At 34.4% G+C, this 26392-nt stretch overlaps 5 protein-coding genes across 6 annotated transcripts; 2 read left to right on the top strand and 3 right to left on the bottom strand.

The window, feature by feature from the left end:
• The first annotated feature begins 2296 nt into the window (after positions 1-2296).
• LOC128881500 (integrator complex subunit 12-like) lies at positions 2297-7141 on the top strand. The gene is made up of 4 exons (XM_054132604.1): positions 2297-4121; positions 5224-5734; positions 6312-6633; positions 6708-7141. The coding sequence occupies exons 2-4, from the start codon at positions 5303-5305 to the stop codon at positions 6863-6865; spliced, it is 912 nt and encodes a 303-aa protein (XP_053988579.1). The 5' UTR covers positions 2297-4121; positions 5224-5302; the 3' UTR covers positions 6866-7141.
• A 2984-nt stretch (positions 7142-10125) lies between these two features.
• Positions 10126-19841, bottom strand: LOC128881501 (post-GPI attachment to proteins factor 2-like). The gene is made up of 5 exons (XM_054132605.1): positions 18656-19841; positions 18128-18435; positions 17776-18043; positions 17013-17210; positions 10126-16010 (listed from the first exon to the last, which is right to left on the bottom strand). Exons 2-5 carry the CDS (start codon positions 18290-18292, stop codon positions 15877-15879), a joined length of 765 nt encoding a protein of 254 aa, XP_053988580.1. The 5' UTR covers positions 18293-18435; positions 18656-19841; the 3' UTR covers positions 10126-15876.
• Positions 19842-19979: 138 nt separating this feature from the next.
• Positions 19980-21725, bottom strand: LOC128881499 (protein MAK16 homolog). Its single transcript, XM_054132603.1, has 7 exons — positions 21567-21725; positions 21456-21502; positions 21232-21375; positions 20816-21128; positions 20463-20708; positions 20257-20334; positions 19980-20184 (listed from the first exon to the last, which is right to left on the bottom strand). The coding sequence occupies exons 1-7, from the start codon at positions 21579-21581 to the stop codon at positions 20047-20049; spliced, it is 981 nt and encodes a 326-aa protein (XP_053988578.1). The 5' UTR covers positions 21582-21725; the 3' UTR covers positions 19980-20046.
• Positions 21726-22040: 315 nt separating this feature from the next.
• Positions 22041-25744, top strand: LOC128881497 (uncharacterized). Of its 2 annotated transcripts, XR_008458092.1 has the most exons (5): positions 22041-22588; positions 23340-23523; positions 23701-23915; positions 24325-24720; positions 24987-25744. XR_008458092.1 is itself a non-coding variant. In XM_054132600.1 (4 exons), the coding sequence occupies exons 1-4, from the start codon at positions 22574-22576 to the stop codon at positions 24481-24483; spliced, it is 573 nt and encodes a 190-aa protein (XP_053988575.1). In that variant the 5' UTR covers positions 22041-22573; the 3' UTR covers positions 24484-24949. The 2 variants fall into 2 exon arrangements, 1 of the variants encoding a protein (XP_053988575.1); XM_054132600.1 differs by lacking the exon at positions 24987-25744 and having other exon boundaries at positions 24325-24949.
• On the bottom strand, positions 24993-26349 carry LOC128881498 (outer dense fiber protein 3-like). The gene is made up of 4 exons (XM_054132601.1): positions 26144-26349; positions 25821-26015; positions 25426-25576; positions 24993-25244 (listed from the first exon to the last, which is right to left on the bottom strand). Exons 1-4 carry the CDS (start codon positions 26223-26225, stop codon positions 24998-25000), a joined length of 675 nt encoding a protein of 224 aa, XP_053988576.1. The 5' UTR covers positions 26226-26349; the 3' UTR covers positions 24993-24997.
• Positions 26350-26392: the final 43 nt, after the last annotated feature.

Here is a 26392-nt window from a genome sequence, read left to right as displayed (position 1 = left end):
AATTGAAATATAACTCAGAGTGCAAAGGGTTAAGCTTTCCTCTCAATTTTGTCCGTTGCATTTTGTATAATGCACATTCGAAAATATATGTTGATTCGTCTCTTCATTTTGGTCACAATCATATCTACTTTTTTCAATTATAAATTATTTGACGAGTGACCCTGCCGGGTAAAGCTTCGGTCAACGTCAACTAAGGAGAAGCAAACCGTGAAAGCTTCTCACATCCTACGTTTTCATCTTCTTATTTTGTAGTCGCCATACCTAATCAACGTCAGGCGTTCTATCGCGTTCAATCGCGCCGAAAGAAACCAGTTTCCAGTCTCCATTAATATTAAAGCACAAAGACAGGAGTTTCCCGACGCTTAAGTTAATTTAAAGCGATGAAAATTCCAGGAATAGAGAAGATTTGCGATGTTCACGGCGGCATTTTCCTCGTATTTTTCTGAGAACAATTTTTGTCAGCGAGCGTCTTTATCGCGAGCTTTACGAGGTCGTCAGCCCCTTCGCCGTCGATTCTGTTATTTTAAAAAAGAAGTAGAGGCGTTCGATTCATCGAACCTTCGCATCACCTCATAAATTTCAAAACATTTCTTATAACCAGCGGATGTTCAGCGGGAGTAAGATTCCTGGCGGATCTTATCGCGACGAGGATTTACTTGGCGACAACCTACGAAATATTAAAATATCGCGTAAACGGTGCATTGGGAAGATTCTTGCGACGCCTGCAGGACAGAAATGCCGTCTGCAATATCATTTTATCGCTTTAAACTTTAAACGTGTTTCTTTGTCGAGGACGATGGAAAATGGTCGATTTTGGGAAAAAAGAAGGACTCAAGAAATATAAGATAACTATGCATATGGAAGTGATTAATATTAACAAAAACATCAAATTAATTTTCGAGTCTCATGTCACTGCTAAAAAAGATACATAATCTACATTTTCGAAAGCCCAACTACCATCCCCGATCACCAACCGAGATGTTCTCAATCGTGCAAACAGTCCTTAAAAAATAACAATAAAATCAGTCAGTTTTAGTTATAAGGGTGCAAAGTCGAATAACTTGACTGTGACACCTGATGTACTAGTCTTACAATTGTTCGTATTTTACATTCATTTAATTCTTACTGTACATTATTTTTTATGGCTCACTGGCTCACCTTATAGTACGAGTTCCTCGGGATTGTTAAACTTGTCCTATAGCTACAATCAAACATAGTTAATAAAAATAATATATATATACAATTAAACATAATTAATAAAAGTAATCAAGAACTGAGTGTTCTTGGTTGTTGTAGTTCCATTATGTTGTTTCTGCTTGCATTCAACTTCTGCTTTATTCAACTGTTTCTTCCGTGACGCAGATGAAATTTATTCTGAATACAAACGAAATTACTGTACAGGTACATTATAAGATAACGCATTCGTATAATTGAAATTACGTTCGACCTCAGTGCAGATAATGGAGGATCACCTAAGAGTTCGTATATCTTGAGCTGTGGTTCATTCGTTCGCACAACTCAGATGCCGATAAACGAGATTCTACCGTACGTTAACCCTTCTACATTGTCTACATTCAAGTACGATTTTATAAGACTAACTCCTCAGAAGGCCATCCAAAGGTCAATGTATTACAAATGTTTAAATTGATCTTTCGATCAGCTACTATATTACAATAATAAAAATAACCCGTCCAATTTAAATAAACGCCAATGACCTTAAAATCTCGAAAAATATTACCTTGAGATAATCTTGTTGTCTACCATGGTATGCAACCCTCTAAACCAAATAATGTTTTCCTCTAACACTTTTTTTCTATCGCAAAAAACATGCGAGATACTTACGATGCAACAGTTACGCGGGACGCTCTGCAATGTGTGTTCTATATAGAAAAAAATGAGAAAAATGTTTTTTTATTTTTCATAAAATTGCAAGATAGTAGTTGATAAAGTTTTTGAACAAAATTTGATGCGGTTTTATACTTATGACGTCATCAATTACTGTTTGTATACAAGTAGCCCATATTTGGACCAAAACCTGAAAAGCAATCATTTTCACATTTATTTTGGATCACATGATTTGTAAAACTACAATTGATTATTAGTAGATCGAATTGGAGAAAAGGCAGTATTTTGTGTCGTGACGAGTACACTCGTCATGCGTAAAATTTAGTTACCAATAGTTATTTAAGAGCATGTTTCGCATATTAATTTCGGTAGCAGACTCATAAGTGGCATGAATTTTTGGGACGACGATTCGCTATTACTCTGTGTTTGACGACTATACATGTCGTAGCGTGATTCTCACGGCACACATAGGCGCGCGGTTTGAAAAGAGGATGGCACAGCCGATTGGTTAAAAAGAGTGTCGGAGGTGAGCGAAGATGTGAGAGCAGGAGTACTGATATCGCATCGGATGATAGCCGAACAAACGGGGAAACGAGGAAACGAGGGTCTGAGCGAACGAGGAAGAAGACGTAGAAGCGTAAACGGGAAAGGTGGCGCAGGAAGGGTAACCGTCGGGAGACGCGTACCTCACCTGGCATACCAGGAGAGTATCGCGACACATTTTGATCGAATTCTTCTCGAGGTCGTGGAATGCCGGTATCTCCGGTAGATATTATTACATATTTAGGCGGAACGGTGCGCTCTCGGGGGTAATACACTTAGACGTATTCTCTCCCTGCGCGTTGCTGTCGGGGGCTGGTGCTGCTGGTGCTGGCGATGGTGGTAGTAGTGGTGGTGGTGCACGGGGATATGTATCCAGCTTTACTCGCGCGCACCGCTCTATACCCGTGCCTCTCTGCTCCGACCTCGAAGGATCGCAGTTCTGCGCGATATCCTGCATATCTCGGCATACCGTCCTCGTCGTTTCCGACATTGTTCCCCGGCCCCGACCCCGACCCCGGTCCCGGCTCCAGCTCCGATCCACCAGCGAATAATCCTACTCGTTCGACGTCTACCGGGCCCGGCTTCTCAGCTGAATTCCACTCGATTCTGGTACTGTGCTTGCAGGGTGAGAATCCGCCGCTGTCCACGATAATTGAACGCCTTCTTTCCGAATGCGTCGTCCGACATCTTGATTCCTCTTGAACCCTTCCACGCTCTTGAAATAATTCAACCGTTCGTTACCAACGCGGTACGACGAAGAGCTCCAAAAACCAGCGACCACTTGCATTTTTATAACTATTAACCTTTCGAGTGCCAAGGAGCGATTATCGCTCCTCTATACACTTGCAAAAAGGGCCAAGAGCGATACATCGCTACTCGAGGCTGTAAAGTGCAATTACTACTTTTCTTTTTTTAATTAAAAATCATAATTAAATAATAATTTAAGAATTTTATTATAGAAAGTATATCCTTATTAATACTTTCTGCATTCGAGTTTCGTTTCGAACGAGTACAGTTGAAAACGAACCACTTTAACATGCGTAGTTAGTAACTACTAGTTACACAAACTATAATTTGCTTCTGGAATAATTGACCGCATTTCGCAACTTAATGTTTCATGGAGCTAATCGATTTGTGCAACGAACGACTCGAATGTAAAAATTCTGACGTTCCCTAGACCTACTCCCTTATCGAAGACAAATACTTTTATTATTAACGTGAAAAAATGTCACTCCGCAGATTAAAGTTCTCGTTTTAAGAAATCAATTATTGTTTGCAAATGATTCGGTATTTTAATCTCCCGTCGCGAATAATAATGTTTCTTTGCACATATTTTTAACGAATATTCGTGACTCGACGATCGTACACACATTGCAAATGCTGCGAAACGGACAGCAGCTTTTATTACCGGACCAGAGAACAATAGCGCATCGATACAAGTCTATCGATATACAATCGTCAGGGCAAGTCGATGCTCGAGTTGATAAATACCAACTACCTACTTTTCATCGACACATTTCACAACGAACGGTCATCCGGAGTTTCTATTACCGATATTGCCATTCGTGTGATCGAACTCGTCGAGTGTTCGCCATTTGCCCAAACGTCAACGTCGCCTTCAACTTTCGGGGTCTCGTTCGCGTAGAATTTTCATCCTTGCCGATTCAAGTTTAGAAAGAAAGCAGTTTTTAATAACGGAGCGATACAGGATAAAAAAACGGAAGCACTTTCTGGTAAGTTTTATTCTCTTCTTTAAAACAATATATTGAATTTGTATCCCGCGAAGTGTGTTTCGTAGGTTACGATGTATCGAAGCGTCTCGTTTCTTGCTCTAGAGGTGTCGTTCAGTTGGTCAAAAATGAAGTTGCGACTACGAATAGGATTTTCTTGTTTAATAAATCGCAAATGGTATGAAGTGCATCCGAACTTTTTATATTAAATGAAAGGATACACTGTTAAGCCAGACCTAGATTTGCCGTAGATTTGCATTTTGGGGGTGGAAGAGGGTGGGGCGGATCTATAAGCTAGACCTAACCGCTAGATTCCTAACACTAAAACTTGTATTTTTGCGTTACAGGCGTCAAAAGTTACTAAATGGTGAAAACAAAAGTCAATAATTTTGTGTGCTCCAAAATAATGTTTTGCCGGTTTGGAATTAAATTTGAAGGATGATATAACAATCAATCCCATAAATATTCGCACCCTCTGTATCTATTGAAAAACTTTGACTAAATTAAATAGTAATTTTAATATTAACAAATGAATTTTTATATATACATCAACATATTTATAACGTTTAATTTAAACATAGAAGGTACGAATATGTATGAGATTGACTGTAGGAGGTGAATTTCAACTCTTTCCGCGATTTCTTTAAATTGATAAAAACAGAAATACCCAAGTATTATAGTGTTAAATCAAATTATACACAAGGGCTACGAAATGGTATATCATATGAGCCGTTCATTGCACAAATCGATTAACTCCATAAAACGAAAAGTCGAGAAATGCGATGAAATAATGTACATTGTTATTTTAAATTCCCTTCGCAATATAAACTCAAATAAATATCGTAGAATGCGTAAATACAGATGTAGCTTTCATCTAACGGTATATAAAGTTAATAAGAAAGAATAGCTAAAAAATAATCGTCGGTAGCGTTACAATTTTTATGTAACTGGTGGAGTTAATCGATTTGAGCAGTGAACAGCCCATATGTAACATAAAACTTGAGTGCCCTTCTTCACTTTTGATATTCATTAAAAAAGATAATATTATCGATTATTTCTGCAATAGGTATGCTCCGAAAGAATAATCGAAACAAAATTGTTCTAGAAAAAGATCTGCTTCGGAAGCGTTCGTTCCAAAGTATGTAGAAGAAATTTAGGGGAAAGTGGGTTCAGATTTCTGGAAGATGTTCGCGGATACGGAAGATGCGTCTGACGTCGACAGAGATTTTTACAACGCTCTGGCTCTGCTACATTCAACGGACGACGACAGCGCGGACAGACTTCGTAAAATGTTAGATGCGACCATCGAGAGGAAGTGCGGTTTTGACAAAACTTTAATGGCAAGCATGCCGAAGAAATTTCTACAAAATACCAAAATTCGTGGGAAAACGTTCTCGAGCGGCAAGTTCGAGAACCTCCACTGTGTCGTCTCGCGGAGAACCGGAAGTGCCTCGAACAAGTCCGCGAATCTGACATTTCTCGTGGATAGCGCCATGGAGAAAAATTGGAATACTGTACAAATATTGGAGGCAGAAGTTGAAGATTACACCGAAAATGGGGACATTCCGAGGATTTCCATCCCAGACGAGGGATCGGGAGATGGACTCGTGTGCAAGGTATACGTCTAATTAATTATTATAATTATACAATTTCATTCTTCTTCATAGGTTCTTCATAGTTGATGATAACACATTGCTGACGGTGTACAGTACATTTTATAACACGGTAAAGCGTTACATGTATCTGCGAAATGGATCAAACACGTTTTTGGGAAATATGCGACTATTTAAAACAATGTAAATGTTCTATTTAGTGAAATCTTTTATTAAAAATTGATGGGTACAGGTATTAATATCTATTGTACACGTAGTATATAATTAATATTGTGTAAATCAACCAAACTAAAAAATTGCAAATTGCATTTTTAGAGGTGGTTTTTTTTTCAGAAATTAATTAAAAGCAGTGAAAAATTCAAGTAAACTATTTTATTAAATGCATATTAATGTGTAAAAACAACATTTTATTATATGTTTTGTTTATACAAAAAATCGTAAAATTAGTGCAAAATTTATTCTTCTTCCTGCTTTGTTTCCATAAAATCGACATCGTCGGTCTCTTTAGCGATCGGAGATGTCTCCTTATTTCAGCGCACCCCTCAATTAACGATTCCAATTTTACTTTGTGGAACGAAAGGTCTGCAACGGAGCAAAATTGGGGCCACTGATTCTGCTGGAGTGTCAAGACTGTCAGGAAGTCTACCACCCCCTTTGTCATCAGCCTCCCGTCGTTGACATCGACGTCTACGATCCTAGAATCGTCTGGCGATGCAGCAACTGCATGGATACCGCTTCGATAGACGCTGCTGTCGCTTTCGATGAAAGGAAACCGAAAGAGTTTCATCAGCACAACGACGAGAGCAACAGGAAAGAAGCTTTTACGAAAATGGACAAATTGGAAGAAGCGGACGCGCATTCTTCGAAGAACGAAACTTGTATCGTCGATCAAGATTTATTGGGTAAACAAACGATTTTCAGCGTGTACATTCCTCTTGCTTTCATTGCACGTGACTCGAAACGACCATGTTTTTAGATGTTTTTCAAACGACTGCTTGCACCGAAGAAGCTACAGTATACGCGAAGGATTCTCCTCAGGGAAACCAGAAAACTATGAGAACCGCATCGTCGAACCAGTTGAAGAAACGAATCGGATCGAAACTTTCGGTAACCCGCGCTGTAAGCAAACAATAACAATGTTCTCAACTGAAAGCATACGAACTACTTCCTGCATTTTCTGACTAATTGATTTAATGTTTCAAATACTTTTGAAGACTGATATAGTTCATTGCGAGTTGAGTAATTTCGAATTTCAAAATTTTGATGTCAGATTCGTAATCAACGACCACAGAAATCATAATATTCCAATTTTTTCACAAATCTAATAAATTTCTAATATACATATCGGCTATATTGAATCCACCATTTTGAATTTCGAATTCTGATGTCAGATTCGTAATCAGCGTCCAAAAAAACTATAATGCACTAATTTTTATATTTACCTGTCACCTCGTTCTATTTTTGGCTAGGTTTTCGCGATTTTAGGGCACTGTGCGATAGTAAAAAAGAAAAGTTGGAACGATCTGTTCATGCACGGTACGCTTTATTTATTAATCGTCCTTTACATGTATCATACAAGGCGAAACCCATCTTAAAACGATTTTTCAGCTTTTAACAAATGAACGCAATCTCACACTTAATTCCCGCGAAAGTACAGTCCGATCACAGTGCAGGGCACGTTGCTTAAGCCGATTACTGATAACATACGTTAAGTTGCCAGCAACTTATTCGACGCAGCAACGAATCGTTCCGATTGGCAGAGAGGAAAAGCAACGGTGACGCGTGATCGAGATTCGATCAACCCTCTATTTTGGTCATTTTACATACTGAGAAGTTTTCTGTCTCGTTCCGTTTGCTCGTTCCTTCTCTGTATTAAGGTCAACGGAGTTCAATTACCTTCGGCAACCATGCCGAAGTTTTAATCAGGCTTGATGCTCAATCACTTTCGCTCTAATTGATCGTGCGTACAAGAGGAGAAGATCAAGTGTGCACGTGAAGCGCTAGAAAATTACCGATCGCCGTGATTCGATGCCCGATGTGCATACACCGCGACTATTTCCTCCAATTAATTATAGTTACGCAACGTGGACAATTGTGCAAATTCTTCTACTATTATTACGTTTACGAGTGCAATTCATTTATACTTCGCTATCAATTTCTTTACATTTTATCGTCGACGCAGTACAGGGTCCCGCAAAATACATAGGACGATTTGTCGTGAATGCTACAATTACGAGCTGTGAGCTATTACTTTTTTCATAATTTAACTCAATTTTCGTTTTACGACGGAGGATTTAACTCTTAAAATATAAATGAATTGAATTTTGCATTTCAATTTAGTTTCATATCAACGACGCAGATTTGAACTTGTCGTAAGCTCTGGGTATACCTGTATGTATTTTGAAACACCCTGTAATTTACAACGTTAATTCACAAATTGCAATCAAGTACAGTAATTCCCACCTCCGAACGACAAAATTGAAATTGTCGATTAACTTAAAAGCGGGGTTGTAACCCAATGTAACAAAATAAATTGTGTACTTTTTTCGCTGTTATCGTTCTTTACGAGAGAACGCCAGTACAAAATGCTTAATACGAAACAAAATACAAAATAGGTGGCGAGGTTACAGGAGTTTAAATTAACCCTTTCAGACCTCAAGTATTCTTTTTTCTCGTAGTAATGTGATTTCATTTTTAGGGTTAACTTGGTCTAAAATTAGTATGGAAAAAATATTTAAAAAAAAACCCTAATAGTGTAGTTTTGGAGGAAAACTGATCTTTCCTCATGTGAACAAGGACATTCGCCCTAAACTATAGTGTCGATAATTTTTAAATGTTGTGTCCTCAATTGCGGATGCCAGGTCTGAAAGGGTTAAGCCACATAGCTCACGAAAATCGTGCGGTTACTCGTACATACATCGAGTACTTACTTATATCTTTATAAGAGTATTTCTGTTATTCACGAGTGATAGGGTTTATATATACTTAAAAATAGTCCTAACAAGATTACGTTTAATCTCATATTCGTCGAAGACAAAAATCTCACCATGTTCGTCGGTAATACTGTCACGAAAAAATACAACGAAAAATGCAAAAAGGGTAATGTATATTAACGGATGAAAATGATCATAGGTGACTTGTTCACGCTACGCAAATTTAAACGATACCGATAACGATTTCGTTAGTTAAATTCGATGTAAAAGTTGTCGCTCGAAAGCGGGAATTGCTAGAGTATCGATTCGATCCCAGTTAAAAAATTATTCTCTTGGCCTGCACTATGATTTACAGCATAATCGTTACGAGACCCAAAAGTGCTGATACGTCGAGTGTTCGTTGACGGGAAGCGTCCTGACAGGAACGAATTCTGTGATAATACGTGTAAGCGGATCTCCAAATGAATGGAAGCATTGTCTAAAACGATTAGTCTCAAAAATAAAACTTACAGAATAAAGAAAGTAGCGCTACTCTTTAATTGCGTTAGGTAGCCGGTAGAAGACGATGACGAGTATAGTTCGTAGACTATTATACACAGAAACGGAAAGACGGTAAAATAAAGACAGCCATTTGTGCTGATTATCACAGAATTGTCAAATATTGTTCCGGTTTTTTTTTTTCACAACGCGGTCGATTCATTCGTCCGTTGAACGCGTTTGTGAATCAGAACGAGTGATTCGGTAGCAAAATTATGTTGGAAAATTGGCGCCGTGGAGTAGTACGTCCGCATAAAAATTTCTTTCAGAATTTTCCATCCCGGCGAAGAAGCGAATCGAAGCATTTTTCTAATTCTTCGCCGCGATACGCAAAGAAACACGCTTATCGGCGCAACAGGGTGTTACGTCGTTGAAGTTTCAAGTACCTATCGGGTCGATATGTTTTTCATTACCGGCGTCATTATTGCTGAACAATTTAATTTGGAATTATACAGAAAATACTGCGCAGACCTCGAAAGATTGCTCCTGAGTGATCGCAATGGTATTAAATTAAGTTTTTTTTTAAATATCACGTTATAGAGAATGACAAAAGGACACTTTTTTTATATTTACAGTTTATCCATCTGAAGTTTAGTTTCAAAAATAAAAATTCGAAACTTAAGTTCTCCATCTCGAAAGTCAATTGCATTCGCAACGGCGAAAATGAAAAGAATTTTTAGCTGACAATTACCCATTTGTCGAATTTAAAAAAAAATATCACTTTATATAAAAGAAACTGATGTATTTTTATTATTTGAAATTGAATCCAAGGCATTTTTTCAATACCAACAGTTTTTTTATTAATGATTAAAAATATTAAGAATTTAATTCTGAAATTAAATAAATACAAAAAAATTCGTAATAAATTAGAAACTTGGCATTGAAAACAAGCTTATAACTATAAATTTGTTCATTTAAATGTCGTAACAACAAAGACATTTAATTAATTAAAATTTCATATACATTTGTCTCCGATTGTGCCTCCCATACATCCTAGAAAATGGATCTGAATCTAATTTTGAAGGACGAATATATGTATACGCCCTCCGCAGTGAAAGAGTAAACTGTTAGTTTTACGCGATAGAAAACAGCGACGCAACCTTTCCCAAAAATTCCGATCACCGAGTCTCGTTTCCATCCACAGGCAATCTTTCCAGCTCCCTAGTTTTCCAACACACGCTTAATATCAAGTCTACGAAGCTCATTCTGGCACGCAAAATTTCTGTATCGTTTACAAAACCGAAACGGGAAGAAAATATACTTTGCGTGCGCAGTTAATAACATTACGTAAAATATCAGCTCACAACCAAATATCACTATTCTAGAAAAATAGTCGGAATAATATCGTTAGGAATAAGAGTCTAACAAATATTTCTATCGATACTTGTTTTTCTTTTTTTCTTTTTCTTTCTTTTTTTTTCTTTTTTTTGTTCAATGACATTCATCGACATTTCTCTCGCTAATAACTCTCCTTTGATCACTCTGAGGGTGTGAACGTATCTTTACGATGAATTGGAACGTCCCACAGTGGTCTGAAATCGTAAAAACCTGGGCAAAATTCAAAAAACGAAAGTTCCTGTATCGAAATGAATACAACGCCATATTGTTTAGTGACAAGAAGTGCATTTCAGGTAAAATTTTCAAGAAACTATCTTTTATACCCGACATGGTAGGTCAGTTCACAGTTGCAACTTGTACAAGCATACACGCACGCTATGTCTAGCGCACTGTGAATTTTGACCTGTGTTTCAGTGAGCGTGATTTTTTGTTGAAGTGATATATTTTAATTCTGTAAAATAGAGATATTATTCATCGACAATGGGTATATACTAAACATGAGTTTAAAGAGTGCTCGCGAAAAACAGTAAATTTACGAATAAAATTATTTTCAGTGAAGGCAAAAGTTATGGATTCCGTGATATCCCGCGTTGTTATTACGCTCAATCTTTAGCTTAGGCTACGTAGTATTGAAATATTAGAAAATAAGCTGCGGTAATCTGCAGTCTTGGTTTTCTGATCAATTTTCGTTTAGACGCGCACGATTATTTCGAATGGCGCGCGGCGGTCAGCGTAGTTACGCGTCAGATACATGTCGGCCATATTGAATCCGTAATTTCGAATTTCAAAATTTTGATGTCAGATTCGTAATCAACGACCACAAAAGCCATAATGTACCAATTTTACGCAAATCTAATAAATTTCTAATATACATCGTGACCGTGTTGAATCTGCCACTTTGAATTTCGAAATTTTGATGTCAGATTCGCAATCAGTGACTGCAAAAACTATAATGCTTCAATTTTTATATTTATCTTTCAACTCGTTCTATTTTTGGCTAGGTTTTCGCGATTTCAGACCACTGTGCGTCTTCGTGGTACAATTTCACGTTAACTCGTAGTGTAATTTTGAGGTTCGAGCTAAAACTCTTCTCGCGAATGCTAAGGTGCGTGCATGCATGCGACGAGAAAAATTGACGTATAATTATAATTGAAAAACCGATTATCGAGTCTTTCGTCGGTCGCTACCCGGATGCCTGCAATTTCAAGCGACTCGAACTTACTGATATATAAAGTTCTTCGCCTAAGTTTTTAACTACACGTGCACTCGCTATATGTACAAATCGCGGGGAGGAGCAATGTGGAAAAAAGTGGATATCGTTATTCGTCGCTCGATGCGTCCAATGTATAATTATTATTGTAATTATAGTGGCCCGTCACTCTGCTCCAGAACCCGCTTTCAACTACTTTACATAATGAATCTCTGCTCAAACCGCAGGGGACATTCAGCCTAATTCATGACAGAGTCATCGTGCCAAGTGGCTGACATCAATTAAATAAAGATTCTGACACATGTCAAGGTTGCTCCAACTTGCACTTCATCAACACGTTATATTCTGGCACCGACGTGACATTTTACATAAACCGTATCAGATTTCTTTGTCTCGAGTCGAGTCGAATCGAGTCGATTGTAACCTCGTCGAAACAATCCAATTGATAACGTTACACGGTAAGTACAGGAGAGCCTACCATAAAATTAAGATGATTATCTATCGAAACGAACCCAACCGAGTAACCAGATACTCTTTCGATCTACCAATAAATAACTCCAAGTTATTCGTCGACCAACTAATATAACTGCATAATTATTCATTTTTCCAAACCATTTCGAAAGAAGAATTTACAATTGTCTCGCTTTCAGAGTATTCTTAGTATCGATATCTCATATTCCGCCTACATCTACCGATGAACAGCCTACAAATATACAAATTAATTTGACTTTCCAAGGATAATTAAGAAGAACGCACGATAAACAACCGATTGCAATTGAACGTGTAAAACGGTTTAAACGATTACACTGTAATTAAGAGGTAAGCGATTCATTAAAGATATTTTGTACATCGATTTTAATCTACGTAACACCGTGGGTGCCGATGCCAGTACAGTAAATATATGCAGAGTATCTTTAATACATCACTTGGCACGGATTTTAATGTCTGATAATTGTATCGAAAAAACCAACTGTGACGATCGACGTTTCCCTATCGTGTTTACAAACGGATAGAAACAATCTTCTGTTTTATAACGGAACTGTTATGATATGTAATTTAAGTGATTCAATATTTAAAGTTACCTTTTTGACCATTCGTCGAAGTGAGTTGCTCAAAATTCAACGATAATATTTCAAAACAAACAGTTGTTACGCAATTATTGTATTTTTTATAAATTTATTTTCGTAACGAAGCTCTGAGAAAAATTAAAAAAACTGTTCAGACATCAAAATATACCGTACAGGGAACGTTTGTATAACAAAGTGCGCAATAATGACACCTTTAAACGTTATCTAAAATCTATCCATGTCTATTTGCATTTAAAACAAAATATATAAGGAGCGTCACACTGAAATATATCATTTATAAAGCTAAACGATGTATTCAGCTCGGTGTCTTCAAGTATTACACATATTCGTACGATTTTATAAAACTGATTCCGATACCTACATCAACGTGTTTCATCGTAAACTTTGTTTCGCTTAGAAGGTGACTACGTGATAAGTTATGCGCCGATGTTCACGAGGCTTTGTAGCTGAATCAACAAATAATTATTAATTAATAATTAAGCAATAATAATCAGAATTTTTATCTTTATTTTCGTAATTATAATATGTATTGTGCCTAATTACCGAAGTTAAGTGGCCTGAAATGCACTATATTAACTCAAAAGGAATTGCATTCTCACGAATTCATTACAGAAATTGCATAGACACGATTGAAATAAACCTGTTACCATATCTAAAACATTTCCTAGACTTTGAGGAATAATTTTTTTAACAACGGTATTTATAATTCAGATCTTGTCGGTAATTAAGAATCAAAAGTTCGGCAGTCTTTTTATTTTTAAAGATACTCTCTATCGTACAACAATACGATTTTGTGAAATTTTGAAAGTTGTAGGAATGATAGTATTTAAAAAAGAAACAGACTTTATTGCAAAACTTTTTTTGAATGTCTTGAGAGCTAATTAAAAAGACATTAACGAAAACGAGATTATTCAGAATCAGAGATTACGTCACACGATACATTCCAATGCATAATTTTAATACTCGTAACCGAAGAAATTAGCTATTATAAGAAAACAATATTTCAGTAAATATATTAAGTAAAACATTTACGATTTACGTTATCAATGTAATGTAACTATTCGATGAATTTTACCCTTAATAAAAAAATAAAGAAGGAGTTTTACAAATAACAAATAAATCGATAAAACAGATAACTATCAGAAATAGGATTAAGAAATTTAAATATAAAGTTTGATATTGGTAAAATGTTTTTTAGTTTCCTAGCTGCCTAGTAAGCCTCGTTAAAATAGGCACGCGACATACCATGTGGTCTCCTTCTTAATGTTCTCTGTCAAATATTACTGTGAATACCTTATAGAGGTATTAAAAGAGAGTATGTCGCTCTCGGTTATAAAATTTGGTACAAACAGTTATACGAATTAATTTCTTAAATTTGTTCCATAATTTCGGACGTTATTTAAGCTTTGGTCAGAAATATATTATACAAGATAATTATTGGTTTTAGTTTCTGTTTATGTGTTTCGTAATTATTCAAATGCCAATTATGTGTTAATTATTATGTTGTACTTAAAGACTGTATGTTAAACATAAACGTAAGTAGTAATTCTTATATTCGTAACATAAAATTGCAATGATCAATTTCAAACGTACAGGACCGATTATGCGTTCCTTTTTGGTTGTATTATATTTTACATAATGTACAACCCATGTATACTTATGCACGGTAAAGTATATTGATATACAGCTGTACATACAACGATGTACAATATTTCTATTGTACCTTAAATTAAGTTTTGCGTACATTTATTATTCCATAAACGCACCCCCGTTAAAGACAAAAGTCACGTTGACGTAAATGCATCCTACATGCTAACAATGCATAAAACTTCATGACGTGACAACGTAATATCGCTTTAATACAGATCAAAAATATAACGACTAGAATTAATTATCGACTAGAATTCTCACTTTGCAAAAATGCTCTAAATAAGCGGGTCTAAAACTCTTGATAAGCCAGCCCGTATCGCGATTTTTCCTTTACACGATTAATTCTTTCTTCCTCTTTCAAATGAACTATACATAGAACCTAAATATGGAATCCCATTAGTTTTTGGACTTTATAGTATTTAATATTGTTTGTATGTAGGATACATATTTATCTAGTACCACTACGAGTTTACCACTACCCAAAAGGCCATTAAAGATTTCATTGCCTGGGAAAATACCAGTGCCATACTTTGGAAGCGCTAGATTTGTTATTCTTTCGGAAAATAACTGGAAGATACATGTTCTTTAAATTAAAAATTATTAACAACTAAATGCAGCAATTTAGATAAAACTATTTTAAGTATTTCTAATCTAATGTATAGCATTGGATCAAACTGGTATTACCTTGTTTAATTATAAATATGAGTTATTTAGAGAAATGTTGTGCATTGAACTGTGTATCCACTTAGTATGTAACATTTTTTGAATCCTTATCAAGACAAATATTTCAAAAAAACCATTTAAATGTAGTAAATATTCATGATACGTACATACAAATATTATCATGTGTCAGCATTTAGTATACCAGTAAATATATCGTAGTCAATATTTTTAAAAATATTTTCGCTCAGACATTAAAATTTCGAGAATTGTTCACAAAATAAATAAATAAATTTTATAAAAAGAGTCTACATTATGGAACATTCAATAAAACTTTTGGGAGTTTATAATCACTTATTATTTTCAATGTCGTATCATGAATTAATTCTGTGACATTTCTCTCTTTTTATTCCTTTCATAAGAAGAACGGTATTTAAAAATAATGATTTTAATTTTACTTTTTGACCGTCTCAAACGTTATAGACGATAAATGTTATAAAATATCACAGAATTCATTAAATGTGCGGTAACTATTTATAAATCCTTTTAGATTCTTTTAATACAGACATATTATGTAAAAAAATGTTCTTTAGTATTTGCCAGCGGATACCCAGCTTTGTGTAATATGTAATTTCATTTTAATTCTTGGCAATAGCACTTCCAGACAGTGGCAGTAGGCACTTTGATTACAATAATAAGATAATGATGAATATAAAATATTATGACGCGTTATTCCGCCTTTAAGGCGGATATACCATTCCCAACAACCAGATGCTCCTTGGGAAAGTCTAGAACTACGGTAACATGAAAACCCATGTTTGCAGAGGCAATCACATACTCGCATAAGGAAAACCAACTAAATGCTGTTAGAGAAAAAACATTTTAATAGGTTTTATGTTTAGTAACTTTAACTATGAATCTAATCTAAATTCAATTGTGCCCTTTACTTATGATTGCTACTTATTAAATATATGTAAATGATATTTCTAGTATATGTTTCACTTATAGGGTACATCTGAAACCGATGATCAAATTGTAGAAATATATTCTATTCATTCTAAGGATGGGGATAATAAATATGGACAATGAAATGATGAATTATTTTTTTCCAATAATAAGTATCCAATAGTACTCGTTATCAAATAGATTAGCATAATATTGAAATCAGTAGCTTTTATTGGAAATATGCAATCAAAACTATAGTAGAAATTCCCGTATCTGTACCCCCATTATCCGAAATCCATAATATACGGACGTTCTATTATCCGCACAATGTGTCTTGTCATGTCGAAGCATTTGAGTCATTTGAAAAAGGACTTCTACGGTTTGAGACACAACGAAAATGTAATTCTACACAGCTGCTTACAATAAAAAATTCATATGACATACCGGCTAAAAAGTAATAGGACCCTTAGATGTTGAAAGAAACTCATTTTTGTTCGTTTCTACTTGAATAAATGATATTTAATGCGAAAGAAAATAATTGTTCTATTATTCAAAAATTCCACTATCCGGCCATTTTTGTCTTCCTATTAGTTCGAATATGAGTCTCTACTGTAATTAATCATTAAAAAAAATTCAAAATTGAAGGAAATAATTCTTAATAATATCCATAACCAAGAATTTTTACAAAAATCTGTCGTAAATAAGTACTTGCAAGTGGAATAAATGGAAGTTATATCCGTCTGGTGAGTCTCAGTTCCACGTTTATATGGTTCCTCATTACCCTTATAATGAATACAATACACCCTTAAATTCTGGCCACCAATTTCAGAAATTGCCCATATATTTACCCTTCATAATTTCGTATAATATTAGTGCATACATGTATTACATTTATATTATAAATATATAAATTCTCTTACCCAGATCGTGACACAGTAATCTGTGTTTTAGGAAGAAAATTATAAGTCCAATAGTACTAATAAGACTTGTTACAAAAAGTGCCTGTTTGTATTGAAGACTTTGTGCATTTGGTGTCACAAGGCGACCCAGCCTTACCGCTGTTAGCATATATGTAAGGGAACTAATCATGAAGGCAATGAAGATTTTTTCATGCACCGCTGAAAAATAGGTTTTTACATATTTTTCATTAATCTATTTTGTGAAACATTATAACAGATAATACACATGTAATTAAAATGTACATACAATTATTTGTTAGTAAAATATATATGATAGATATCGACTATCCAAATTCATCACAATACAGATTATTTGATTAGATCATGTCTTATCGACTAGCAAAAGCTTTTAAATATTTTTAAAAAGTCGAAATATTCATATCAAATTACTTTAATTACAGCATCAATGTATAAAGGTATTAATATCAATTATTCTTAGAAGGAATTCCTTAATCGTTTTAAACATGTAATATAAATCTACATTTGACCATGGAATATAAATATTAGTTTAATATTTGAGTCAATACCATTATGGCAGTTTAGTATGTATATACATTAAGAAACATTTAAACTTATTAACAAATACAGTATTAATCAGTTATACCATAATTAATATGTACATTTAATTATATAGCATCACTTATCAGTGTTTTTCGTAGTAAATAAATAAAAATATATCATCTTATAGTAAATAGAAAACTATTCTTTTTTCAATTTTACTTACAATAATTCTCTCTGTTGGAGATATATGTAACACCACATAAAGCTGCTACTTCCGCGATATTCAACCAATAACATAAATTTAAAAGTCTACATCCCGTAATTCTCAAAGGTACATCTTCGATTGCTTTGAGTATATTATAATAATACGCATGATAAACACTGGCTATAATTAAACGAGGACCAATATGTAATGCTATACATATACGCCACAAGTATCGTTGAGGAGATACACCAGTAATGGCAGAAATTGATGGAAGTACATTGTAAACCTAGATTATAAACATTCACTTTTAGTATAGTTAACATGATACAAACAACTACAATTATTTAAAATATCAGATTTATATACATACCCTACAATGTGTTTCGTGAATGTCATCTTGTTGAAAAATATACGCAGTGACAAAGCAGAATAAAAGAGTAATCAGAGGTAAAGATACTGTTGCCAAACATAATTTTTTAAATGATATTGCCACGTATATTGAGCTTTTGTTGCTTCCCACATTATTTAACTCCATAGTGATATTATCTAATATTTTGGCATTTATGCACAAAATAAGAGTGAGGACAGTATTAAATAAGGCTACATTAAGGTAATAACTGAGCCTTATTTTAGGTTCAATTGAAAGTTTTAAAAACTTCTTTAAATTTCATAATAAATCTGTAAAAAATTAATTGTATATTAGTAACACAACAATAAGAACAACAAGCCAATTAAAAGACAAACATGCTACATAAATTTATATATATTAATATCCTACGTATAATTCTGTTATATTGATAATCAAAGACATTGGTCATGAACCTATTTATTTAGTTTTATATTACATTTTAAAATACAGTTAAAATGAACATGCTTGAATTGAATAAATTACACATACTAAAGAGGAAAACTTAGCAAAAAAATGACAGAAGCTGTGTGATGTAAGATTTCGCCTCAAAACTGCTTATTTAAAACGATGAACATATTCGGTTAATTGCCCTATTTTCGGAATTGATTTTAGGGATAACCTACTTTTTCTATTTATAGCAAACAAAAGGTACTGTCACGGGTAACGCAAAGTTCGTGACATTTGGCTGCAGGCAATTTGCGATATGAAAGTAACACTTCTACACACGACACATGCAACAATGCAACTGAACTTTGTTTATGGAATAAACAATTGAGCACAAAAGCTTCGTTAATCTTTCTAACAAGTCGCCAATTGACATTTTTAACTCTCTTCAGTTGCTTTTTTATGACATGCGAAAAATCATTTCATTTCAATTGTTATACCTGCACAATATTACATTCGAATACGATAATTAGCAGCATAGTCGTTAACTTATATCATGAGTAGAGCAGATCTTATCCGAGCATTGCAGTTTCTCGTTCGGAAAGATAAGTTTACACACAAGTCAGTAAATGAAAGATAAACAGCATACACGACATCCAAGTAAATATAGCTGGCAAATAACTCTAGTTCTGCTGGAGTTTTGCGGAATGTTACGAATTCGACTCAATCACAGTTTATTGAAATTGTTATAGCTTCGACGGCAAATAATTCATTCATGTTCATTTATGATCTTCATAAGGAAAATCGAGAGAATTTACCTTATTTCTTGTGTACAAACATGTCGTCTGCTAGTCCGCACAAATTGTTTCAAGAAATGCCATCTACGATTTATACATACACCTCTCAAACTCTTTAACCTGGCGCGAATTTTCAATTCTCTCATTAAGGGTTTCGATGCAACTTTTACTCTTTGGAGTTAGGTGGATTAAAAATTGTTCCACCTTTTGCTTAGTTTAGCTACAAACTAACGCTAGATGTTAAATAAATGATATACAAATTTGTCCAAATCAAAATGCATTAGTAAGTGGTTGGCACTATCCTTTTCTACAGCTGGATTTTTTTAATAAACCATGTCCCTCAAAGAGGTAACTGATTAAAAACAAGGGAAAATAATAAAAATTTCTTACAGGAATTACATGCACTCCATCGAAATGGGCCTTTTACTATTTACAAATAATTTTCTCTTATTCTCTTCTTATTTTTAAAGGTATCCCCTATCATATGACATATAGATTTCTATTGACCTGTTTTTTTTTTCAATACCTCGGGAACTAATTTAAAAAGAGATCGAAGATCGTGCGATAGATAATGTGTATCTACTAAATTTCTTTAAATTTGATCAAAACAGTTTTGAATTATTATAGTATAATTTGAGTTATGAAATAGACTTAAACTTTATTAAACATACAATTATAATTGTCCTAAACAAATATTTGTTATGCTCGCACTCTTTGACGTGATTCATTTTCAACTTCGTATTCGATTTCGACCTTCGGACGGGTTTTCTTTTGTGTTTTGTCTTTCTTAACGACTTTCGGTCGTTTTGTTTTCTTACTCGTCGAGGGCATTTTATCCTGTAAGAATACAGTAATTTTACACGCATTCATATATTAATTAAAAGAAAATAGAAATATTCATCTTATTACCTCGATATCACTTGTTTCAGATTCAAAATCATCAGACAATTCAACTTCTTCTTTTTGTCCGGAATCGCTATCTTCATCCTAATATAGTAAATATATACATGTGTATTAGTTTCTAGGAATTTCCAAGACATAATTAATTCTAGATATTTGCTTTTGCTTAAATGTAAATAAAAATTGTGGTGTATGCATAACGACATATAAATTACCATTGATAGTTCTTCAATGTTGAAATCGTCATCCTCATCTTCCTCATCGGTGCCTGCTTCTACATAATGTGGCTGATTTCTTTCCCTTTCCCTTTCATCTGCCTCTAATTCCATTTCTACTTCCTTTTCAATTTCTATCTCTCTTTCGTATTCTTCTTCGCTCTCACCTTCATTTTCACCTTCAACTTCAACAGCTTCCACAGCTTTGTCGAACACTTGTTGTGGAAAATTGTAAATACTATCATACTAAAAAAATTACAAATATTCTATAGATATACAAAAAATTAATATTACAATGCAGCGATACAATTCAATCCAGACATAGTTACAGTTACAATGTTACAAGTGCTTACCATGCCTTGTTTTAATCTTTCCATAAGTTGTTTTTCTATTGATGTTTCTAATCTAGCAGCAATTAAAGCTTTCTCTTCTCTACGTCTTTCTCTTCTTTCGATCTTCCTTTGGATCGGTACAATTTGTTTCTGTCTCCTTAATTTTAATTTTCGCATGCGTATGAGATATTGTGTAATTTTTACAAATCTTTGTTTACATTTTGCTTTTATAAAACCTGGCCAATATAATAAATTCTCATTGATCTGACTTATCGCCTTCTCAAAACTTCTAGATAGCTTCACTTTTTCCCATGCATTTTTTGGAAAATGCACTCTGCATAAAATTAATGATACATGTATCATGGTTATAGATTTGTTATGTGTACGGTACAATGAATTTACCATTAAGACATATTGTTTGATATTAACTTTATTACCTTTCTGCTGTTCTCATATAGAGGTATATAATACCATTTTCTTCCCTAATTGTGGCATATTGACTGTTTGCAAGTGGACAGGATGCTCTACTACATAAACCGGTAAGATTGTATTCATTGCGACAGAACTTCTGTGTTTTTGCACTATAGAAGAAAAATATAAAAAAAATGTAATATACATAGATTACTATTAATTAATATATAGATAAAAAAATTGTACTTACTTTACTTTGAAAGAACAAAAGGACTTGTTAATGACGCTCCACACAACCTATAACAATTTAAGGTTCCGATAAATGTCAATATTTATTATAGATTACTCGTAAACAACTTACATCGTCATGTTGCATTTTGTTCTTTTATTATGTTTTAACTTACAAAATATTTTTACAAATGATATTAAATATTTTTTGCGAGAGTTTCTTTCGACAAATATACACGTGTATCAACAGGTTATATTTAGTTTCTTTCATCCATTTTCATCCTTTATGGTACATTAATAGATGGCGTACGTGTTCTTACATTTATGACGTCATGACCATTGCACCCCTTTGAGTACATAGTCAAAGTGAAGCTATCTACTCAAAGACTATGGTGGCTCTATTCGTGGGAAAATGCCCAAGTTTCTGTAAGATGGCACCATCGATAAATGTTGTGACGTAGACGCGGTTTCTTTTACCGACACGATGGGTTATACATGCGCGTCTCTGTTCAAACCAGTTTTCAATTATTTGTATGAAACACTTATAGTTATATATTTTTAAGAAAATTTATTTTTTATGCAATTGTTATTTGATTTTATTATAGATACCTGCTCTCAACAATATGTCCCCCATCAGGCTACAGATTATTTATCGAGTCCAGACATTTTTTGTTTGCCGCAGAATCGCCTTATATACAAAACAGCGAAGGTTGTTTGTTAAAATTATGTTTAGTTAAACCAATAAAAAATAAAAAAGTATGAAAAAAAAATACAAAACAAAAAATTTGTGTCAGTCGTCTTGTTTTTTTTTTTTTTTAATGTTTTTTGAAGAAAACTCATTGCTGTTTTGTAGTTTAGACTTTGTAGAACAACTTAATAAAAACAGGTTCGGTACTATCAGATAAAGCATAGCTGAGAAAAATGTACCGAAACATGTCAAATTTTACATACCAAATTCGGAAAGTGGAGATTCAACAGTATGTTTCAATTATGTTGTTACATCGGCGGACTGTTCATTAGATTGGAAAACGCACCTATGTACAAGCCACCGTTTCATCAGTTTCTTATATTACTTTCACCGACAGTGTCCTCAGTTTATGCCGATTCGCGTGATCGAAAGTGTCGACACGAGGTACGACAATGAAGAAACTAATCGTAAGTATTCCGATTTCACAAAATTCATTATGCCAGACTACGAGAATTACAACAATTGTTTTAATCGAGTCACTAATCAAATATTTTCTTGAAACATGAAATTATAATTGATTCATCACTTTATGTACTTTTGAGGAAATTCGTGTTAATCACTCGAACGATTTCAACGTTAATGATACGAATACGTAAAATACGACAGAATAACAACGAAAACGTAGATTCGAAAATATTTGAACGTTCTCTTGGAAAGGTTCCTTGCGTTTATCATACTCGATCGCTAAACTACGCAATCGGTTTGGAATTTTATTACACTCAGATCCTGTAAACTAAAGTCTATAATTATATGACTTTTAAGTACATCAATCGGTTTATTAATTTTACTTTTTAAATTTTGCAAATTGATCGAAGCTTCTTCTTATTATAAAGGATTTAAGTAAAAGTAACGTAGGCGATTGCATCACCGTACATTTCGATGGATCGTAATGCGTATTATTTGGGAAATTAGTAAAAGAAAAGATAACAGTAATTAGAAAAACAGTGAGCACGGGAAAGGATACGCGATGATAACTATGGATTGATTGAAAATGAAAAACTAAGATTTCATTATACTTTTGAAACGATACAGAGAATTTTGAGAATGTTGATTTTATACTAATACAAATAGATCCGATTAATTTATGTCGTTCCGAATTAAGCATTTTGGAGTGACTCGATTGCGATACCTAATTAAACAACATTATTTTTAAATCAGATCGCAATCGTTCTGATTAGTCCCTGCCTGGGGGACGTATCGCATCTTTTGTCAAAAGACTCGACGACTACGACTCCGCCACCGCCGCCTAGACCTTACAATTTTCAGTATCATGCAGAACGATATCCTGGAAGAATTGATCGAGTTCACCAAGAAAATGGAGACGGTGCTGGACACATTCAAGGTAATGAATGCATGAAAAATTAGTTATTACGCGTGGTGTCCCCTTTTGTACCGTATAACTTTCGCAAAGATGTTGTTTTTACAGCTTCGTTCGCTCGTGAGACATTCAACCACTACGCTTTGAAAGAAAAAATGTGATCTGATAATTTGAGATTGAATCTTCCTTTATACGTTTCAGGTTCTTATTCATTTATCGACCCTAAACATAAACTGCGAACGGTGCAATACACAGCCGACGAAACTGGATTTCATGCTTCCTTAATAAATTACGAAGACACGATTACTCAACCCGTTGATTCCGAAGCAGTGAAGCTTGCTAAGGAGAAACATCATCGTCTTTACCAGAAGATAGCTGAGGCACATTCTCACGGTACTCCAGCGAATCTCCCACGGGTAATAAACAGTCAATTGTTTATACACATTCCTTAACATGAAAAAAATCATCATGTTTCATAAGTATATTACTGCGTGTATTATAATATATATATTCTAGATATAAATATAGATGGATAGAGTAGGGAACAGTAAGGAAGCCAGATCTCATATTCCCGTATCCATAGATGTACCACAGCTAAAAAGAGAAAGATAACTGCGGTACTGTATTTGTCTTTGTCTTCGTGGACTTAATTAGATCATTTTCATAATTAATGGCTCATGTATGAAGCTTCAATTTATCATCGCGTTTTTCTGTGTCACTCGCGAGGAGGCGTACTCGAAGGAGACTCTTCTGGACCCTTCTTTTTATCGCTACTGTCGATTCGAAACGGTTGCTTTCACCTGACAATCGTATGTCGTTTTACAGGATTCCACGAGCGTGGGGAGAGCGAAGGCCAGACATAATCAACTGTACCAGAAGATTGCCCAGGAACACGCTGTGATCGCCGCTCAAAGAGAAGCAGAACGTTTAGCCTATGAGGCCACTTCTGTTGTCAATGATGTAAATCCGAATCATGCATACTGACGATATTTCGTGGCAAAAAAAAAAAACACGAAAAACAAAACATTTCCTTGATACTTTAACTACAACTAAGCTTTCTTCCATACAAAAAATAATTTCTGGCAAAAAAAATATAACCGACTACAAAAACCATTAAAACTACTGTGCTATCTGGGTAGTAATGAACAATACGTATATTGTTGCAAATACAATCATCAGGAATACATGTGCAACTAAATGTGAAAGGATTAAGCGCGATCGGTAAATTCCTTGCCGAGTTATTATTGAAGAGATTATGAGTCTGTGATACACATTGAATTTGTTTAGTATTTCCCACACCCATGAGTATAAAAATCTCGAAGTCGATTTGGTGCATCTTTGTTGTAAATCTTTAAGAAGATAGTCTGTCGTGTATTAGTTTATTATCTTTCAATTGAAAGCAATAAAGAACACAAGAAAGTTTTTAAACTGATAATGGAATCCTTGCTTGTTTCATATATTTAGAATGTTACACTGTTAATTTATAGTTTCTAATGTTTCAACATTGTTCATCACATTCAACGATGTAAGGAGGAGCACATTCGCTATGTTTGACACCGAAAGAATACTTGGGATTTGGTCTGGGGGATTTAACGTTGTACTTTGGACCTGGACTGCGACAAATTACTTTTTCACCGTGCCTAACCGCTATGCTATACTCTGGCGCCTTTATTGTAACCAAGTCTACACTGTAAGGACTAGGACCTGGTACGGCGTCACATTTTAGAGCAGGTAGACGTTTTCCTCTATAAAATACACATGAGGATCAATAATCGAAATCATTTTTTAATAGTTTATGCTAATAGCATTGTATTATGGTATAGTTTTAAAAACTATGCATTTCATAGTAATGAATTCAAAAAAAGACCATGGTAAAGCAGTTAGCACATTTCTGTTATCTCGCGTAACAGAAACGGTAGTACATACATAGAAAAAGCTGGACTGTCACTAAGAAGTTGCACAAAGTAAGGTCCAGGTGTACCACAACTGCCTCTGTGTTTTGTTCGGAATTTTAGTGAAAACGCAGGACCTTTTGGAACTGGTAAAATGTATTTTGGACCAGGTCCACAGGTTGTGTCTAAGATACAGAAATCCTAATGTAGAAATCCTAGTACTGTGTAAAAATTGTGACTAAATAAAGATGGAAACTAATAGTATCTGTTTTTAAATCGAAACAGGAGATTCCATAATTTTACAGTATGTAATCAAACTGTGGTTCCTGCCACGTTTAATTAAAAGATTAATTCAATTTGATATCACCAGTTTAGATTGCACAGTTTTTGTTATAAGAAACAATACTGTAAAAGTGAAATGAAAAATACCAAAACTCTTCCCAACTAATCCAAAAGAAAACCCTTCGCGTTTTGGATCCTTTATCAAATACTTTGGTCCTGGTCCTTCGCATGTTTGTAAAAAAGGATGTCTGAAGCCGAATGTATATGCCGGATTCCGATACCTAGAAAGACAATGTTCTTGATAGCCCACAAGTGTTTTGAGTCTATATTTTGGACCAGGGCCTACAAAAGTAAATATATATTATAAAATTAAGTTCTATATACTTTCGCCATGTGCAGATAATTATAAATATTTAACACTACAGAAACATCTTTTTAGGTCTATCGCAAAGTTCGATTTAATTATTTACTTCTAAGTCCGCATATGACAGTTCCTGTTTTTTTTTCCGGTTTAGTTTCTGATTGCGGTTGCGGTTCCGGTTTCGGTGGCATGTTTGTACTTGATAATTTACATTTCTCCAAAGATTAAATTACTGTAAAATTTTAGTGGTGTTATTTGAACGACATCATAAACAGTTGATTTGTATCATTACTGAAAATCATGAACATATCGGTAATTCGAAAATGTTCACATACATACTCGGTGTGATGTTATAACC

The sequence above is a fragment of the Hylaeus volcanicus genome, chromosome 8 (genome assembly GCF_026283585.1).
Source record: "Hylaeus volcanicus isolate JK05 chromosome 8, UHH_iyHylVolc1.0_haploid, whole genome shotgun sequence".
Lineage (NCBI taxonomy): Eukaryota > Metazoa > Arthropoda > Insecta > Hymenoptera > Colletidae > Hylaeus > Hylaeus volcanicus.
The sequence above is the reverse complement of the archived record's forward strand: the minus strand, read 5'-3'. Positions and strand labels throughout refer to the sequence as shown.

Excerpts from the sequence above, each read along its gene's own strand:
- LOC128881498 (XM_054132601.1), bottom strand. The coding sequence starts at position 26,225 with ATGCCACCGAAACCGGAACCGCAACCGCAATCAGAAACTAAACCGGAA. Across the intron at positions 25,577-25,820 it reads ATTAGTTGGGAAGAGTTTTG|ACACAACCTGTGGACCTGGT; the intron begins GTATTTTTCATT and ends TCTGTATCTTAG. Across the intron at positions 25,245-25,425 it reads GACAGTCCAGCTTTTTCTAT|AGGAAAACGTCTACCTGCTC; the intron begins GTATGTACTACC and ends TGTATTTTATAG.
- LOC128881501 (XM_054132605.1), bottom strand. The coding sequence starts at position 18,292 with ATGGAGTTAAATAATGTGGGAAGCAACAAAAGCTCAATATACGTGGCA. Across the intron at positions 18,044-18,127 it reads TTCACGAAACACATTGTAGG|GTTTACAATGTACTTCCATC; the intron begins GTATGTATATAA and ends TTTATAATCTAG. Across the intron at positions 16,011-17,012 it reads ATTACTGTGTCACGATCTGG|CATTTAGTTGGTTTTCCTTA; the intron begins GTAAGAGAATTT and ends TTTCTCTAACAG.
- LOC128881497 (XM_054132600.1), top strand. Across the intron at positions 23,524-23,700 it reads CGGTGCTGGACACATTCAAG|GTTCTTATTCATTTATCGAC; the intron begins GTAATGAATGCA and ends TATACGTTTCAG. Across the intron at positions 23,916-24,324 it reads CTCCAGCGAATCTCCCACGG|GATTCCACGAGCGTGGGGAG; the intron begins GTAATAAACAGT and ends GTCGTTTTACAG.
- LOC128881500 (XM_054132604.1), top strand. The coding sequence starts at position 5,303 with ATGTTCGCGGATACGGAAGATGCGTCTGACGTCGACAGAGATTTTTAC. Across the intron at positions 5,735-6,311 it reads GAGATGGACTCGTGTGCAAG|GTCTGCAACGGAGCAAAATT; the intron begins GTATACGTCTAA and ends GTGGAACGAAAG. Across the intron at positions 6,634-6,707 it reads CGTCGATCAAGATTTATTGG|ATGTTTTTCAAACGACTGCT; the intron begins GTAAACAAACGA and ends CCATGTTTTTAG.
- LOC128881499 (XM_054132603.1), bottom strand. Across the intron at positions 21,376-21,455 it reads TTTTGTTCTTTCAAAGTAAA|TGCAAAAACACAGAAGTTCT; the intron begins GTAAGTACAATT and ends TTTCTTCTATAG. Across the intron at positions 20,185-20,256 it reads CTGAAACAAGTGATATCGAG|GATAAAATGCCCTCGACGAG; the intron begins GTAATAAGATGA and ends GTATTCTTACAG.